The following is an 18,016-nucleotide window of genomic DNA, read 5'->3' as shown; positions in this document are numbered from 1 at the left end:
AAATTATCCATTATCTTGAAGTGTGTACTTGACTGAGTCTGCTCTTACAGAAACATTTGGAGAATTTTAAAACATCTTTTTCTTAAAAAAAAAAAAAAGAAAAGAAAAAAAAATGGGAGACCAGTGAAATGAATGCAGTATTGCAGTATTAGGTTTTAGACAGACAATGCCGAAGAAAAGTTGACATATGGTGAAAGGAATGCTGTTTTCCAAGCTCTCAACATTACCAGACAAAAACAACCAATCCATAAACAGTGTAGGAAACAAATATTACTGCCTTTAATATCTAGCTACCTGCTGGACATACAATTTGCCTCTTTCTATAAAAACAGACACAATTCTAAAAAACAGGTTTAAAACTGGATAATAAGAAATGACCCAAGAATTAATTAACTAAATAGAAGACTGAAGTAAATAAAGGAAAAATTAGCCTATCAAAATAAAAGAAACATGATTAAATTAGGCTCCAAAAGACCCACGAGGAACTCATAAAAGGAATAATATGCACTTACCTGGTTTTTATTCTTTCATGATTTAATTTCTAATTTTATTCACTACTATCTGATAATTGCATGAAACAGTTATTCTAACCACGGGCAATTTAAACTATTTTAATTTTTATTTCAAGACCACGAGACAAAGGAACCTATTTATTGCTTAAGGGAATTTTTTAAAACAAAAATTAAAGCTTAATCTTTCATGTTTTAAAGCCAAGACTATTTAAAATCATTTATAATAATGCTGTAGGGAGACTTTTTCTTGGTATGCAAAATTAAAAAGATAAATTTACAATTATGAAAAAAATTAATAGTTTGGGGATTAAATTGTCCCTTTCGTTTGTAGATGAATTTGTCTGGAAATGAAGAGACATATTTAAACACAGGGTAAATTCAAGCCCACCCCGTGTAAAAGTGAGAGAATGGGGCTTCATGCATTTGACAGTATGACCGTTCATGGTACAGAGAGTGAGCCCATTCTACTATTATTGTTAAAATGTGTAATAGCACTAGCCTTGTGAATAGATTCTAACACTTTATTTTATAAGTGATAATCCTGATGAAGAATAGAGTCAGGAATGCTACTAGCCACATTTTCTATGTCTCTGAAAGAGTCCCTGATGGAAATTAGACAAGTACATTGACTTTTAGTTAAATAACAACAATTTTTTTTTAGTTATGTAGAAAAAATAATCAAAATATAAGATTTAAATAGTTCCCGTTGCCACACTTAAAGGTTCTAATGAAGTACTTTTAGCTATGTTGCAAAGCAGGGAAAAACACTTTCAGTGACCCTCAGGCAGCATGCTGGCTGCTTCAGGAAGACAGGGAAGGACACTTTGCTAATGGGACATTTTGACCACAGCAGAAAGAAGGCAAATACATCTTCATATACATTGTCTCTTTGGCTGAAAGGAAATGGAATGTTTTCATATAAGTTTAAATTCCCTTCTGGCAAACAGGCCATCTTCCTAGGCTGAGCACCCTCCATTTTAAGAAGGTTAAAAATACATTCATAGTCAGGCATAGTAGCACACGATTTTAATCCAGTACTTGAGAGGCAGAGGCAGGCTGATCTCTGAGAGTTCCAGGCCAGCCAGGCATATACAGTGAGACCCTGTCTCAAAAACCCCAAAACACAAGACAATAAAATACAAAATAAAAAATTCATGATATCCAAAATATTGGATGGACTGGCATTATCTGAAATGTCTCCTATAGGCTAATATGTTGAGAGCTTGTCCCCTAACTAGTGGAATAACTTTGTAAAGCAGTAACTTCTGGAGTTGGGAACTACCTAGAGGAAGTACATTACTGGTGGCATATTGGTAGAAGTTGTATCTTGCCCTGGCCACTTCCTGTATTTTGTCCTTACTTTCTGTTGGCATTAGGCAAACAGCCTCCTCAGCTACACATTCTCACGAACAGTGAAGTTCTTGTGATGGGCCCAGAATCAGTGGCAAATGACTGTGGCCTGAAGCCTCTGAAACCATACGCAAACCAAATCTTTCTTCTCTTGGCAATCTTATGTCAGGCATTCTGTCACAGTGATGGGAGAGCTGACTAACACAAATGGCTATGGATCCACTGACATGGGCCCGTTTTGCTCTGTTTTTGAGACACAGTCTCACTATTTTCTCTAGCTATCCTGGAACTCACTATGTAGATTGGCCTGGTCTCACAGAGGTAGAACTCAGAGATCCTCTGCCTTTGCCTCTGCCTCTCTAAGTGCTGGGATTAAAGGCATGAGCCGCCACACCCAGCTAAGCCTTCCTGTTTTCTTTCCCCTCCCTCTCCCTCATTCCTGGGAGTACCAGGACAGCTTGTTAGTTTACTCCAAGCTCCTTCTTGCCGCTGTCCTTTTCTGAAAACTACATGGCTTCCTTCACTCCATTCAGGCTTTGGCGAAAATGCCACCTTTTGATAAAGGACTCACTTCCTTCAGATCCTTCATTGTATACCTTACTCTGTTTTTAACAATATCAACAGCCTTATCTCATCCAAATGAACATTTATGTATTAAAGTTTTTTCTGAGTTCTCCTGAAAGACTTACAGACTCCTAGGTATTATGTATTTCTGGTTCACTTGCCATATTCCTACCACAAAGGCAGTACCTAACATTGTGAAATAACTTATTTATTGAAGTATATTTTCACATTTAATGTATTTCAAGAAAATCAATGCTGTTTTCATATGGGAGAAACTGATAATGTTAAAGGTTTTTGTGATGACTGATACTGTCAGCTCACAAGGTCTAGAACTACCTAGGAGACAAACCTTCAGATGCATCTGTGAGGATATCCCAGAGATGTTTAACTAGAGAGAAGAGACCTACCCTGACTGTGGGCTGCACCATCCTATGATCTGGAGGGAGGACTAATAAAAAGGTGAAAGTGAGCTGAGTACCAGCATTCATCCTTTGCTTCAGACTGTAGATGCAATGTGACCAGCAGCCTCAAGTTCCTGCAGCTGTGACTTCCCAACCATGATGGACTTGTATCCTTGAACTGTGAGCAAAAATACCACCCCCGAATTGTTTTTGTCTGAGTAAGAAAAGTAGTTAATATAGGGTCATTAAAGGATTTATTCAGATAAATCTGTGGATCAATTAAAGCTATAAGTTAATTTCTTGAAAAATTAAATTGTCAAAAGTTGATTTTTCACCAGGCAGCGGTGGCACATGCCTTTAATCCCAGCACTTGGAAGGCAGAGCCAGGCAGATCTCTGTGGGTTCTAGGCCAGCCTGGTCTACAGAGCGAGATCCAGGACAGGCACCAAAACTACACAGAGAAACCCTGTCTTGAAAAACCAAAAAAAAAAAAAAAATAAAAAAAAATATTTGATTTTTCAGGAATACTATTCATTGCATAAAATGAAGCCCACATACAGTAATGATGCATTTTTAAAATGCTTGAAAGAGTTAAGTCACTATACTTATGGGCTGTTGTTTGGAGATTTTAGCACATTAGGGTTAAACAGCATATTAGGGTTAAATTTAGAAGATTTGCATAAATGTTGCTTGGGTTTCATCTCTTAAAACTAAACTGGTATAATGTTCTAGATACACAATATTTTATAAAGATCTAAGGGCTATTTCTCCCTTCAGTTTTACATGTTCGGGGGCATGACTGAAGTTGGAATTCTTAAGAAAGCTGGTCAGTAAAACGCCGCAGCTTTCATTTCCTATTTTTCTACAAGAAAACCTTGCAGAATTACAGTAAAGTTCTGTAACTATTTAGCTAATCATCTGGGCACAGGTGATATAGAATGTCATGGAATTTTCAAAGTTATAAGCAAGATTGTCCAAGCCGACTCCCTCATAGGTTACAGAGGAGAGGAGATTATATATTGAGGCCCAGAAAATTTAGAGAAGGAAACCGATGAAGCATAGTTTTTTTTCTTCTAAAAAAAAATAAAGAAAACAAATCATGGTATCTAAGCAACTATATTAGGTATTTCTTGTACAAAAAAGAAAAATGGTACTAGCCCTTGAATAAGGCAACAAAATTTCTAGAGAAAAAAGACAATTACACAGTCCAGAATGTGACCATAGATGAAGGCCACAATGTCCTTTACTACATCGTGAATTTTAAACTCAAAGGTACATGACAGAGCTGGTGTGAAATTCAACAGAAAGATCAGAGTTTGAGAATCAGCAGAATTCTTCAGTGGCCCCTTCCCCCCTTAAGAGAACAGGACACTAAAGCAGGACTGTGAGACTGAAGGCCATAGCAGTGATACCCAAGTATCAGGTGAACAAATGGAAATTTCTGTGAAAATAAAGTGAGCATGTAAATTCTTTCATTGAAAACCTTTCTCATTTTTCCTTGGAAAATAAAACCCATACATCCAATTTCTTCTTAAGAAAGTCCGAACTATAATAAATCTGAGTCCCTGTGTTCTCCTGGCTCTATCCTGGGCACATCCAGCCTCAGCCCTTGTCTCTGGGTGCATGAAGACTTGCATGAACACTGGTCTTGCCTCATGTGCAGGAAGAGTAAGGCCTTCCACTTACCGGGACTTGTGAGGGCTCCCAGGGCACTGCTTGTGGTAGAGAGAGGGTTTGCATTGGTGCTGGTGGCTGAGGTTTGGGCGGCGGCAGCAGCAGCAGCCAGTGTTGCCAGATTCTGTAATTGTAAAGCATTCATGCCTAGAGAGAAAAGAGAGGGTGATGTTAGCCACAGACCCAAATTTTCCTGTTTCTAAATTGAAATTGACCACATACACACACACACACACACACACACACACACACACACACACACACGCACAAAACTCCTGCACTTGATCCTGTGATAGTATGCTCATTAGAGTTGCCTCAGGGATGTGTGTGATTACACCACTTGAATAGGAACTGGGATCTGTTTCTCAGAAGACACCTCCTTTGAGTTTTAATGACGTCATCTTCCATTTCTAGAGATGGAGTGCTGAGAAGGGGGACCTGCATTATATTTAGTACTTCTGAGCAGACTCAGCTCAGTGGGGCACTGTCTATTCTAACTTAGGACTGTCTTCTCTCAAAGTTGTAGAGGTGTCTACGGAAGTTAAAAGAGTATTCTGTATTGGCTGGGCAGGCTAATGGGGACTGGCAACTTTTACCTATGCCTTAGCTGTTGTGAAAGTGGTGAGAGCTGGGCATGGGTGGCTGCAGGACAAGCACGGGGCACACTCTGCATTCCCTAATTTGACAGGTACACAGATATTACAGAGGAATTCAAGTTCACTGCTATGAAATCGAACTGACACAGGCTCTAATCTTTGCTTTGTCATTTTTCCAGGTATGTAGATATAGGCAAATTACTCAGCCTCTTCATTTCTTGGTGGCCAAGCTAATTGTACCTGAATGCAGAGAGTTGTGCAAATAAATATGATGAATGCAAATTATTCTAGCATGATCTAAGTACTCAATGAATTATAGTGATGAATATCTCCAGATTTATCTTATCATGCCTCCGCAGTAGGAACTCAGGATGGACAAAAATTGGCAGAACCTTAAATCACTTTTAAGTGTAGCCTGATGACCTAAGGTCTCCATCCTCAGGACCTACATGGTGGAAGGAGAGAACCAACTCTGGCAAGCTGTCCTCTGATCTACACATGTATGTGGGAGTAGACAGACAGGCAGACAGACACACATGCTAAATCTACAACCAACATATTTTTAACTAGAATGAATTTCTGATTAGTAAAAGTTAAGAAACAAAATGCAAATGAAAATGTGCAAGAGTATAAGATGGGCTGAGACTAGGTTCTAGCCTGTTGCCTTTGCTGTTTATACTTTCAACATTTTTTTTCCCTCACTGCTATTTTCCAATCAACAGGTTCTCTAAATACCTGAGGTATTTTACAGTAAGTAAAAGTAACAATGTTTCTCTTCTTATATAGAAGAGTTCTACATAGAAAGAGATTGTGGAGTCAAGTAATCAGCTTAATTTTACCTTCTCAAATCCAGCTACTCAATAACTATCTCCTCAGCAAATTTGATTTGTTTAAAAAGAGTGGCCTGATAATGGTCCATGTGTGCTGGGAGAAGGAAGATAAGTTTTTCTAGCAACATCCTAAGCAGACTTTCCAGGCAGCAGTGCATGGCTGGCTGAGTGCATGAATAAGGCCTGGCTGCTGAGCCCTAGAAACAGCACTGCTTCTGTGCTCTTTGGCTTGGGCTCCTGATTTGAAAAGAAGCTCCTGAGGGTTCTGCTGTAAAATGAGTTCTCAGTATGCCCCAAATCACATCTTGCCTTCCCTCAGGAACCATTGGACTTACTGGGTTGTGGTAAAATCCAAACAGTCACCCACTTCTTTGGCAGTGATGCATAGAAGCAGGATATGGAATGTGTGAAATCTAGTGATCAAATGTGTCTGGGAGTAAAGCTCTCTCTGTCTCTCTGATAATGGCCAAACAGTGGCATATTTATTAGAAGCACTGTGGGTACTAAGAAACACTGGGCTAATTTTTCAGTTTCACTTTAACAAAGTGGAAGTGGAAAAAGTATGGGAGCTGCCTGGCTTTAGTGGAGACCCACTCAGACCAAATAAAGGCTGCATGAAAGCTACATGAACACGCTTCATACTCAAGTGTGATAAGAGCATCTAGACTGAGTGATCTTGCAAAGAGTGAGGCCCACTGCACAGATTTATCTGTCCCCTTTTATTACTAATGGTCCCTTTAATGCTCTAATGATGTGAATCAGATGACCATTCTGCATCATCAACAGACAGCTGGGCATATAAGACGAGGATTTAGCACTGAAATTAAAACCTCTACCATATATTTGGCACCAGTCAGTAACAGACAATTATTATAGACTCGGGTCAGAGGGTCCTTTTTCAGTACATCTAGGATTCTCCCGAAGAGGGAAGCACAGTATTAGAACCAGTCAGAAGGCTCTGTATCAATTGGCCTGACTGAGTATATTCAATGGGTTTAGTGACATCAAGTCCTTGTCTAAAGCCTTGAGCGTAGTCTTCTGAGCCCATGGTCACTGCATTCTGCCATACCTCACTGCCTCACTCTGACAACTCAGTTTGCATCTAACACATCCATTTTCTGTTAACTCTTTGTGTTACCTACAAACTTCTTTACTTGTCTTGTATCCTGTCTAGAAACTATATGTAATTCCTTCCTTTATAACAAAATACTAAGGTCTTTGAGAACAAAGATTCTCATGTTCAAGTCTACCAACAACACACACACACACACACACACACACACACACACACACACACACACACAGAGAGAGAGAGAGAGAGAGAGAGAGAGAGAGAGAGAGAGAGAGAGAGAGAGAGAGAATGTATGATAGGTCATAGATAGACTCACATAAAATGAATGATCTGAATAACAGCACACAATTTTAATAATCTGCTATAAAGAATACTGTCTAGGGGCTCAAGAGATGGCTCAGTGGTTAAGAGCTTGGCTGCTCTTCCAGAGGACCTGGGTTCAATTCCCAGCACCCACATGGTAGTTTACAACTGTCTGTAAATCTAGTTCCAGGGGATCCAATAACCTTACACAGATGCACCAATGCAAATAAATAAATCACTAAAAAAAATAAAATACTGTCTACACAGCCAATCATGGTTTTAATTTTACCCACTGATATACCAGTAACAAATACTTACTGTTTTCCCCAGTCATTAGTTAATTAAATGTATACTTGTTAGACAGACAGCCTTTACCTTACATACTGACGTACACTACAGGTCTGTATGTTGGAGCCAAGCTAGCAACAATGAGGTTCTCTTCCTACTGTTTTGTCCCTGGATGACTTCAGGATGAGGGTATGTGTCCCTTCCAATGGGACCTTCCTCATCCCCCCTTCACACATATCACCATCTGAGAGAGTCTCTGCCATCCTCTTTTTGATAAATAGAAAGGCAAGGTAGAATGATAGGCTCTAGGATATCACTCTGGGGGAATGGCTAACACAGTCCAAAGACCATACTGCAATGCAAACATAAGCTATTGTCCAAGATAGCCAAGATGAGTAGTAAAATGGAAAGACTTTCATAACCCCTAGCATCTGAGTGATTTGAGGACAATGGAATGGACAGAGTTTGACAGAGTCAGACAGATTCTTTATTTACCTATTAGTCCATTCCCTCATCCATATAGCTAATCAGTACTTACTAAAGAGCCATGATGAGACAGCCCCTGTGCAAGACACTGAGAATAAATGTACCACAAGGCAGACTGGGTCCAAGGAGGCTGCTGGACACTCGAGCAGGAAGAAGCTAGTGACTGAGAGAAGTCCTTTTAGTTCACTAGTTTTGGGAAAGAAGCCCACCCTCAACTGCATCATCACCAAAGGCTTTGATTTGACAGAGATGAGAGAGCAGCACAGTACTGCCTTTCCCTGCCATGGTATCCTACTCTCTTCTAAAGCAGAAGCACTCAGAATCATGGGGTAAAAGGGGGAAGAAGCTTACCTGCCAACTTCTGAGGGCTAGGCCCCCTATTTACAGCCATGGTCCCTACATTTCTGGTTTCTCAATCCAGCCCTGGCAAGAACATCTCATCCTTTACCCTTATCTTCTATTCCTAGTGCCTGGAATGCACAAGACTCTATGGTGACAACAACAATCACTATTTATCAGAAGCAGTGTAGCCTGGTGAAGTGTGCAGGCTCTGCTGCGAGATGGCCTGAGTGGAAATAAACTCAGCTCTCTCACCTTTCCTTTTTTCTTTTTCTTTTTTTGTTTTTTTGGAGACAGGGTTTCTCTGTGTTGTTTTGGTGCCTGTCCTGGATCTTGCTCTATAGACCAGGCTGCCCTCGAACTCACAGAGATCTGCCTGGCTCTGCCTCCTGAGTGCTGGAATCAAAGGTGTGTGCCACCACTGCCCAGCTCTCTCACGTTTTCTGACTCCAGCTATCTGGAGTAAACTGGCTAACTGCTTATATCTTGGGATCCCCAACTAGAGTATAACTCAAATAGAATCTATTTTCTGAGAATCAGCATGTGTAAAGACCAAAGGATGTGACCTTGGACACAGCTGGGTTCACACAGTAAGTTCTCTTCACTTGAACTAGCAATAGCAATATCATCTCAGGTGAAGACCAGGAGGATGGAGACACAGCAGCTGCCAGCATGCTTCTCATTGCTTTACAGGGATCTCAGTGTTCATAACGAAATCACATGGTACAGGCACTCCTCCTGTTGAAGAGGGAACTGAAGAATGAAGAGGTCAAAACACCACTACTCACTTGTAGCAGGGGCAGTCCTAGGTAAGTGTGAGCACAGTCATGCTTTCTTCTTTACACACTTGTCTCCCTCCTGCCAATCTAGCCTTTCCATGGGTTTCCTCTGTCCTCCTGGTCCCCACCTGGGGCTCTCCTGCCCTCTTCCTCCTCATGCTGTAGCTCCCATTTACTTGACTAAATTGCACCTCAGAAGAATTTAGAAGGGACATGGAGAAAGAGAAGGGAAGAGTGGTACAGCATAGTTTCAAGAGAGAATATGGTTGGGGCACTAGAACTTACCTCTTCATGTTTACCTTCAGTGTTGTTAACTTCCAAAACAATCTAAGACAATTAAAGTTGTCCAGTGAGTCATTTGGGTCCATTATGACCAATACAATTCCTGCTTGGTAGTAATGCCAGGCCTGAGAGCTAACACTTCACAACACTTAGCTGCTTCTAGGACTTGAAATTCAGGGTAATCTTGCTTTATCAGGAGCAAAAAACCCAGTTGACCAGTAACCATTTCACAACTTGTGCTACATCATCTTTCTGAATCAGTTACTTCATTTCTTAATTTGATCTCCTTTTTCACCCATCTTATCTTGTTGTTCATCCATGTTAGACACAACAGATAACTGGCTATAGATGCCTCAGTGAACAGATGGATCTCTGTGTTCTCTCCCCCCCCCCCCCCCAGGGTTTTCAAGACACAGTTTCTCTCTGTAGCCCTGGATCTCGCTCTGTAGACCAGGCTGGCCTCGAACTCACAGAGATCTGCCTGACTCTGCCTCCCCAGTGCTGGGATTAAAGGCATGTGCCACCACTGCCTGGCATGGCCTCCTTCTTAATACTAAGTCTGTTACATATTCTTTCTCTCACACAGCTGTAAGTCCACTGATGGGGGTTCAGGCAGTGTATGAACCCTCTAAACTTTATAATAAAAGTATGTTTGTTATATGTGAAACTCTTTCTTTGGAAGACCCCAGAAAGTTGTATATAACCTTGGACTTACCAAGATAACTGAAAAAGACAAAGGTCCTGGCAGAAAACTGAATGAAATTTCTAGAGATGGGGCAATGATTATGTGATGGGAGAAATCAAGAAGAAATTAGAGCCACGGGGTGGAAGAATAAAAAAGAAAGAGATCCTCTTATTCAGTATGGAGACACACACACACACACACACACACACACACACACACACACACACACACACACGAAACGGAAGAAGCGCACTAAGCCAGAGTCGTCTGTGTTCATGTTTGCACGGGCACAGCTGAAGAGAGGACACAACAGAGTGGAAGCTAGGCAAGGCCACAGGACAGCCCTGAAGCTGGAGAAGGCCCCATCTCCCCTTGGCTGTGTCCTTACACCAGCTGAACAGCGTATGCACAGCAGGTGAATCCAGGACACAATACCTTCTCCCTCTCCCCAGTTCCACACAGGCCTGATTCTGTGACCATCCCTCTCTGTGGACATTCCCACAGCAGCCCCTGGTCTAAATGCTACCAACATCTCATGCTTTGTTATATAATGGTTCTGATCCTACGATGAACAGAGGAGCTTGGAAAACTTACTGGGCATAGTGTTTCCTCAACCCTTTACTGACAAACAACATATCCCTGGTGACAAATTTGGGCTTTTTCTGCCACAAATAGGTACCTGGCCAGGGTGTTCTCATTTAAGATTAGACATCTCACTTACTATCCCCCTTCTTCCTTAGGGTCAGCTATTTGGAGCTAAGGTAATAGGCTCCATGAAAGAAGGGGCAGGCTCTCAGAGTTTCTCTGCTGCCTACCATCCCAGACTCCCCCAGAGCACTAATTGCCTTCTGCCTTAAGCTGCTTCCCATCCAAAGTTGCTCTGAGGGATTGCAACATCTTCCCTCTATTAACTCTACCTTCTTCTCCCTCGGCCCAAGTCAACAGGTAGGGTTCCAAGGCAGTCATGCCTGGTCTTTGCTACCAGTCATTTGGGATTCCCGCTTCTGGTTCCTCTCACTTCTTGGGGTGGGGAGTGCTCCCTATCTTTCCTTCTTCCCAGTTCCTACAGCAGGCCCTTCTTCCCATCCAACTCATACTTTCTCTGTCACCACGAAAGGGCACCAGACAGGAAAGCGCCTGTCACCCTTCTTGGAAGCTGGCTCAGGCTTGGCAAACAGCTTTCTGAGAAGAAAAATGGCCACATTTAACTTCTGCTCAGCTGGGCACCTCTCAAACCAAGGGCAATCATCTAGGTGACTAAACATAGGAAACACTTGGGTTTTAGGAAATCTAAAAGTGAGCTATTATGATGGCAAAAAGAAAAAAGTCGGGAGTAAGGAGATTTAAGTTTTCATTCGTTATTTAATAAGAAAATTCCTCAAAAATGAAGAAATTAGGTACAAAACAGACGCACAATATTCCTACTTGAAATTTAAGATTAAAAAAATTATTTATAAGGAGAAGGGCATGAAAATTTAATGTTCACCTTAGGTAATTTTGTGTCTTATTGTTCATGGCAATTACCATAAATCTGCATATCAATAAGTGAGAACAGATGTCAGTTGTTACAAGTGCTTGCCAATCAGGTCTGTTAAAAAGTGACAGATGGGTGGTTATAGAACATTCTCATAAGGCCTATTAGCACATTCACAGGAAGTGTCTGTGCTGTGGCCTGCTGGCGACTCAGGGAAGAACACAGGGTCTTTGTGGGCCTCTGAGCACACTTCACTCTGGGAGCTGCTCCAACCAGGACTTCTCAGACTGACACTGTTTCTGCAAACCCTCTTCTCTACTTGGGAAAGACACTTTCAGACAGTCTTCTCCGAGACCGGACTTGAAATTCACAAAAGGAGAGGAGTCTTGGTTGTTTTAAGCAAATATTTCACTTTACACTTTATTATTACTTTCAAAATTTAGAGCAGACTTCTAGAAGGGAACTGCAGTCAGCTTCATCAGATTTAAAATGAAGCAGTTCCACACTCTACAATTTTCTGATCCGAGGGGTAGAGTACTTGGGAGAGCACTTGCTCACCATGTACAAAACCCTGGGTTTCATACCTGGCACCATGGAAACTGGCTGTGGTGCTACATACTAGCCCTTCAGAAGGGAGAGCCAGGAGTTCAAGGTCATTCTTGGTCACATATTGAGTTTGAGGCTAGCTAGCCTAGGCTACAGGAGAACCTGTCTTAAACAAACAAACAAAAAACAAACTTCTTGTTCTTGAACGAAAAAGTCATTTACATACATAGCCTACTCTTAATAAACTGGGGACATTTTCCAGAATGAAGTGAGACAGTGTACTGTCTGCCCTAGCAGCTACTTCTTGAGCAGCTGTGGGGTTCTGTTTCCAACTTGGATTTGTCATTTGCCCATTAGGCCATCTGTGCAGGCACTTCACTGGAGCTTCCGCTCATGCAGACATACCTGGCCGAGCTGGGACACAGTGGCTGTTCATAAGCCTGATGGGGACAGGCAGCTCAGGTTTTGGATCAGGCTGGACCGGTTTTGAAATATGGGTCCATACCCACTAGTTCAATGACTTGGGTTAAGTTTATTAGCCCTTCTTCTAAGCCTCACTTGCCCACTTGTTAACAGGCATGCCGACAGTCCCAATTGATAGTGGTATTCAAGAGGTCTGTATCCTAATCTACCACTCCACTCAATGGTGCTATGGTCGCAAAGGAACCTTTTTAACTATTTCATACTTCTGCTTTTCCAATTTGCAATGTAGTAAAGAGGTGATTTTTGCTTTTGGCATACTCTTAGAACTGCATTCAAGGATCTAAGTTAAATGCAAATGTTGAAGTGTTACCTTTATTTTCTCATTAGACAGTCTGCTGAGGTAACAGTAGCCATGAAGAAGTTAAAGATCAAAAGGATACTTGGCCCTTTTTCTTTCACCTAAGATACACAGTCTTAGGTGAAGTATGTAGGCCAGAAGTAGATCCCAGGTTTCTTAAATTTCAAAAATTCACTGAACAAATACTAGAGGAGAGCTAAATATGACTATGCTTTTGTTAGAAGTTTTAAAAGGGAAAATAAAATCAATTACCTTCAAGCAATACATAAAGGGTTTAGCTTATGAAGATTCGATCCTAAACCCATTTCTGCTTTAAAATTCCACATTTAGTAAAGGTTCCTTTTTTATATAAATCATAAAAATTTGTAGTTTCAAAGGAAACTGGTTAAGATTTTTGAAGAAAACATATACTTGATATACAGCTGCAGTGTAAGGCATAGCTCATTATGCCATAAATCAGATACGGGCCAGATGCAGCTGGTTTGGGGAAGGAGCTTATATGAAATTACCTTCAGAGTGAGCATTATGAGACCACTTAGGAGAGACAGATGATACCAAAGACAACATGATGGGGCCTTGAAGGGAGAGAGCCTTCTTTTAAAAAACCTGGAGTAGCTTCATGAGGAGAGAGCTTGAAGTGTAGAGTAGGAGAGACAGCCATGGAGAGAGAGGAGAAGCATGAGGAAGTTACTAAAGGAAAGCCTTCGGATGCTCTCCACAACAAAAGGAGTTTCTGACTTCTCTAGGTTTTCAGGGGGTGGTGGGAAGTCTGTCACATGATTAAGTATGGCTTAGCATGTGTGCCAGGATGCAGACATTAGGTAGTACTTTAAACTTATCTTGCAGTAGCAAGAGGGAGGGGCTGCAAGGATACTGTGTAGCATAGCTTCTTAACTGTCCCAGAACAGGTGCAGGGCTATGTGGCCTGATTTCTGTGACTGATCAAGAAAGGCAGGTAGCCACAGGGTCTGTGGTCTAACAATCACACTTTACTGATGCAGTTACTTAGTAATGTGTCATCTAAAATTTATTTTTTATGTTTTCTTTTTTGCCTTTTTTCTCTCTTCAAATGAAAAATGTTTTGCTCATATAAATTGTGGTGGTCTACAGAGGCTTCCTAGTGAGACCTTACGCAGGGTCAGAGAATCTGAGCTTGCTTTACCCAGCAGGGCTGCATAAAGGGATGATTTGGCCAGGGGCATGGCTACCAGGTGTTTGGAAGGGTCTACACTTGTTGGTACTCTGTGTTTTGATCTTGTAAAGGGGAGGTCTTTTGCCTCTCCCCTTGGCATGCTATAAAAAGCCCTTTAGAATAAAGCTCTGGGTGGCCAGGTATTGACCCAGGCCCTCCTGAAGCTATCCTGTGTCTCTGTCTTTCTTATTGTCCGTCCGTCCCTCCCTCCCTCCCTTCCTTTCTTTCTGCCTAATATTTCCTCACTCCTCTCTCCTCCACCCAAGAACCTTTCGAAAGGTGGGAACATGTCGGCGCTGGACTCTGGCAGACTCCCACATATGGTGCCAGAACATGGAACTTAGGTGCAGAGGATAAAGAGAAGGAACACTGCGAGTTAAGTGGGCATGCTCGGAATTAATTAATTGAGGAGGTGATATTCTTGTCTTCAGGAGTAAAATTGTAACTATAAAGCACAATAGTTCAAGTTAGGCTGTAGCAAGTATCTCTCTCTGTTTCTCTCTCTTTACTAAGTTAGGTTTAAAGTTGTAAAAAGTTTTGGTGAAGTTTGAGAAAGAGGCTTTAGGTCTAGGGATATGGGGAAGGTTTAATAGAAGGGTTAACTTAGAGTAGGTTTTCTCCAGTGCTGGACCTGGGATGCAGAAGCAGCGCCTGGGACCAAGCAGCCACTGTGGGTTTAGCAGTCCAAGAAAGAGAAGCTGCTTCAGAGACTGGCAGCTCCAGAAAGCAGCAGAAGCAGCAAGAACAGCAGCTGCCCCAGCCAGGTGTGGATGGCTGAGACCTGAGGGACTTTGTAGTGTCACAGGCAGCAGGCACTGAGCCAGTGTGAGCAGCAAGGGCCTGAGAGTTTTCAGCCTTGAAGGAGCAGCTGTGAGAATACAGTCAGCCAGGGTGTTCAGGAGAACTGGACTGACCTGGCTAGAGGCTATGCTCAACCTTGATGAGCCAGGCAGAGACACTGCGGGAGAGGTGAACACAGGCAGGCAGCAGCTGTAGCTTGGAGAGTGCAGCAGAGGCTTTGGACCCCAGTGGCAGGAGCAGGTCTGCCGGTGGGCAACTGGAGGGGGAGTGCACAGGGCACCTTGGCTGTGCAAGAGACAAAGCCTCCAGAGAAAGATGCCTGTGGGGTGCATACCAAGAGGGCCAGGGAACAGGTGCCTCTGAGTGCATGTGTGAATTCTGGGGACACCAGGTTCCTGCCAAGACAGGGCAGCATCTCTCCCCCCCCCCCCCCAGGGTGGAACTATGGCAGAGGTAGTGCTGCGGACCCAGGGAAACTGCTGGCTAACAGAATGCCTGGGTGAGACATGCTGGAACTCAGGCCAGCCCAAGCTTCCAGCAGCAGGGTGTGGCCAGAGCCATTGAACTGCCTCTGTGCACAAGCAAGGCAGTGCACAGAGGACACCAGGCTATCTGCAGAGCAAGTAACAGAGCTGGGGTGCAGTGGCTGTGACTGGTTGTGGCTGGGTTTCTTCCCTTGAGCCCCTGTGGTTCGAGATGATTGAAAGCCCTTGGTCCCCAGGAAACAGGGGTCTCTAGGACTTGCAAGCCAGAAAGGTGACCAGGACTGTAAAAAAAACTGAATGGGAATGGTGCTAGCAGCCAAAACCATGCAGCTTCTGTTTGCTGTTGGTGAACAATTGCATGACTCCTTTAAGAGACAGTTTCCTGGGTTATGCTGGCTGCATGGAGGCCTTTTTCGAGAGGATTCTACAGCAGCTCAGCTATGGTGACAAAACCTTCATCCTGGGGCAGAGTTCCTAGGGGAAGACTACCATAAAGTGCCTCTGTAGCTGAGAGTGAACATTTCAGAGACTCTTGTTTGAACTGAGTTGTTGCATTCAAGGGAACTGAAAAAAGTTTTTGGTTTTCTTTGTATTTGGAACTTTAAGACTGTTATCAGAAAGCTTTCAGTGGAACATTAAGAGTGGTATCAGACCTGATTTTTTGAAATTTTCAGACTGCAGAAATAGGACAATTTTGATTTCACTGACGCATATATGTTTTGTTAACTGTGATGACTCATGAACTGTTTGTGTAAAAATGGAACTCTTTGTGTAGAAATGGAGAAATTTGTTTTTTCTACCCAGGCTCAAGATGTAGCTTAAATTATAAAGAAAAGAGGGAGTTAATATTCTTCAGTCTCTTTTAATTAAAAAAAATTTTTCTTGTCCCTTGAGTAGATTAACGTTAACGTGTTAATGTAACCTATGTTTTGTATAGTTCTATTAAGAGATTGCTTTTGGATGTTTGCTAAAGTTTGTAAAGTGTAAATAGTTCTATTTACTCTCGTTTGCTTCTGGATGTAAATTTGTGAGAATTGTAATTGTGTATAGTAATATTCATACTAGAGTTATGATGTTAACCTATTAATGTTAATGGTGATGCTAAGGAGTCTTTAGATTTGATGTGGTTGCATCAGGAGTTTATTAATTTATTTGATGCAGTTGCATCAATTTTTACTGATTTTAAAAAAGGGCTTCATGCAGCTAAGACTGCAGTAGTCATCTTAGACCCATTCAAAAAGGACTTTCCATCATTATCATCCTCTACTCCTTTACTAGGAGGTATAGCAGCCATAAAGAGCAGGAGTTTTGCTATGAGTATTCCAGCTGTTTGCAAGCTCTTAGTGTAAAGTGACTTCAGAGTTTCATAGAGTAAGCTCTGAACCCTCACTTGAGGTCTTTATATTATTAAGAAGGGAGAACTGTGGTGGCCCACAGAGGCTTCCTAGTGAGACCTTACTCAGAGTCAGAGACCCAGCAGGGCTGCATAAAGGCCTGGGGCATGGCTACCAGGTGTTTGGAAGGGTCTACACTTGTTGGTACTCTGTGTTTTGATCTTGTAAAGGGGAGGTCTTTTGCCTCTCCCCTTGGCGTGTTATAAAAAGTCCTTTTGAATAAAGCTCTGGGTGGCTGGGTATTGACCCAGGGCCCTCCCGAATCTATCCTGTGTCTGTCTTTCTTACTGTCTCTTTCTTTCTACCTAATATTTCCTCATTCCTCTCTTCTCTACCCAAGAACCCTTTGAAAGGTGGGAGCAGGTGGGAGCTGGACTCTCACAATAAATGAACCATTTTTTTTTTTTTTTTTTTTTTTTTTTTTTTGGTTTTTCGAGACAGGGTTTCTCTGTGTAGCTTTGCGCCTTTCCTGGGACTCACTTGGTAGCCCAGGCTGGCCTCGAACTCACAGAGATCCGCCTGGCTCTGCCTCCCGAGTGCTGGGATTAAAGGCGTGCGCCACCACCGCCCGGCCAAATGAACCATTTTTAAATCTCTGTGTTCATAGCCATATAGCATTGGTTTCCAAAATGTTTCACACTCTTTGGCGGTATGAGTTGTGTATATCCTCACTTTTACTATGCCAGACTATTAACCATTCAATAAACATTTGAACGCCAAGTGGGACTGGGATTAAATAACTTCTTGGGTTCCTTCCACCTTATTATGCTGTGGCTTCTACTATATTTGTCATGTATAATGTGCTCTGTAACATGTTTTATATTAAACAAACTATCTCCAAACTCTCAGTATTGCATTTGTGAAGGTGGTAACGATGTTTTTTTAATGGTGATTTTCAGTTTATATGTAAGGCTAAAGTTAAATTTTGTAATTAAAAAACTGGGCATTTAACTTGAGCTCTATTGGGAATGCATCCAAAACACAAATTTACATCTGTCAATTCACAAATTTATTTTCACTAATCTGTTCAGAAATAGTCTCTAGCGTCATTACAGGAGGACTGGCTGCATCCATAAGCCACTGGGGCAAGTCTTGCTCGCCAGGAGTTCAGTGTGGCTTGGAGCACTGACCAATTTGAGGTATTCAGGTACACTCTGTGAGGGAGGAACAACTTTAGGAAAG

At 42.1% G+C, this 18,016-nt stretch overlaps 1 protein-coding gene across 30 annotated transcripts in view; it reads right to left on the bottom strand.

Moving 5' to 3' along the window:
• Celf2 (CUGBP Elav-like family member 2) overlaps nt 1-18,016 on the bottom strand; it is an 842,930-nt gene that overhangs the window by 43,107 nt on the left and 781,807 nt on the right. For all 30 annotated transcript variants that reach the window (XM_052727707.1, XM_052727708.1, XM_052727705.1 and 27 more), the window contains one exon: nt 4,514-4,648. In XM_052727707.1, the coding sequence (XP_052583667.1) occupies nt 4,514-4,648 (135 nt within the window). The remainder of the gene's footprint in view (nt 1-4,513; nt 4,649-18,016) is intronic.

Source organism: Peromyscus californicus, unplaced genomic scaffold (assembly GCF_007827085.1).
Source record: "Peromyscus californicus insignis strain IS unplaced genomic scaffold, ASM782708v3 Scaffold_8__1_contigs__length_139910024, whole genome shotgun sequence".
Classification (NCBI taxonomy): domain Eukaryota; kingdom Metazoa; phylum Chordata; class Mammalia; order Rodentia; family Cricetidae; genus Peromyscus; species Peromyscus californicus.
Note: the sequence above shows the minus strand (reverse complement) of the source record. Positions and strands in the feature narration are given on the sequence as shown.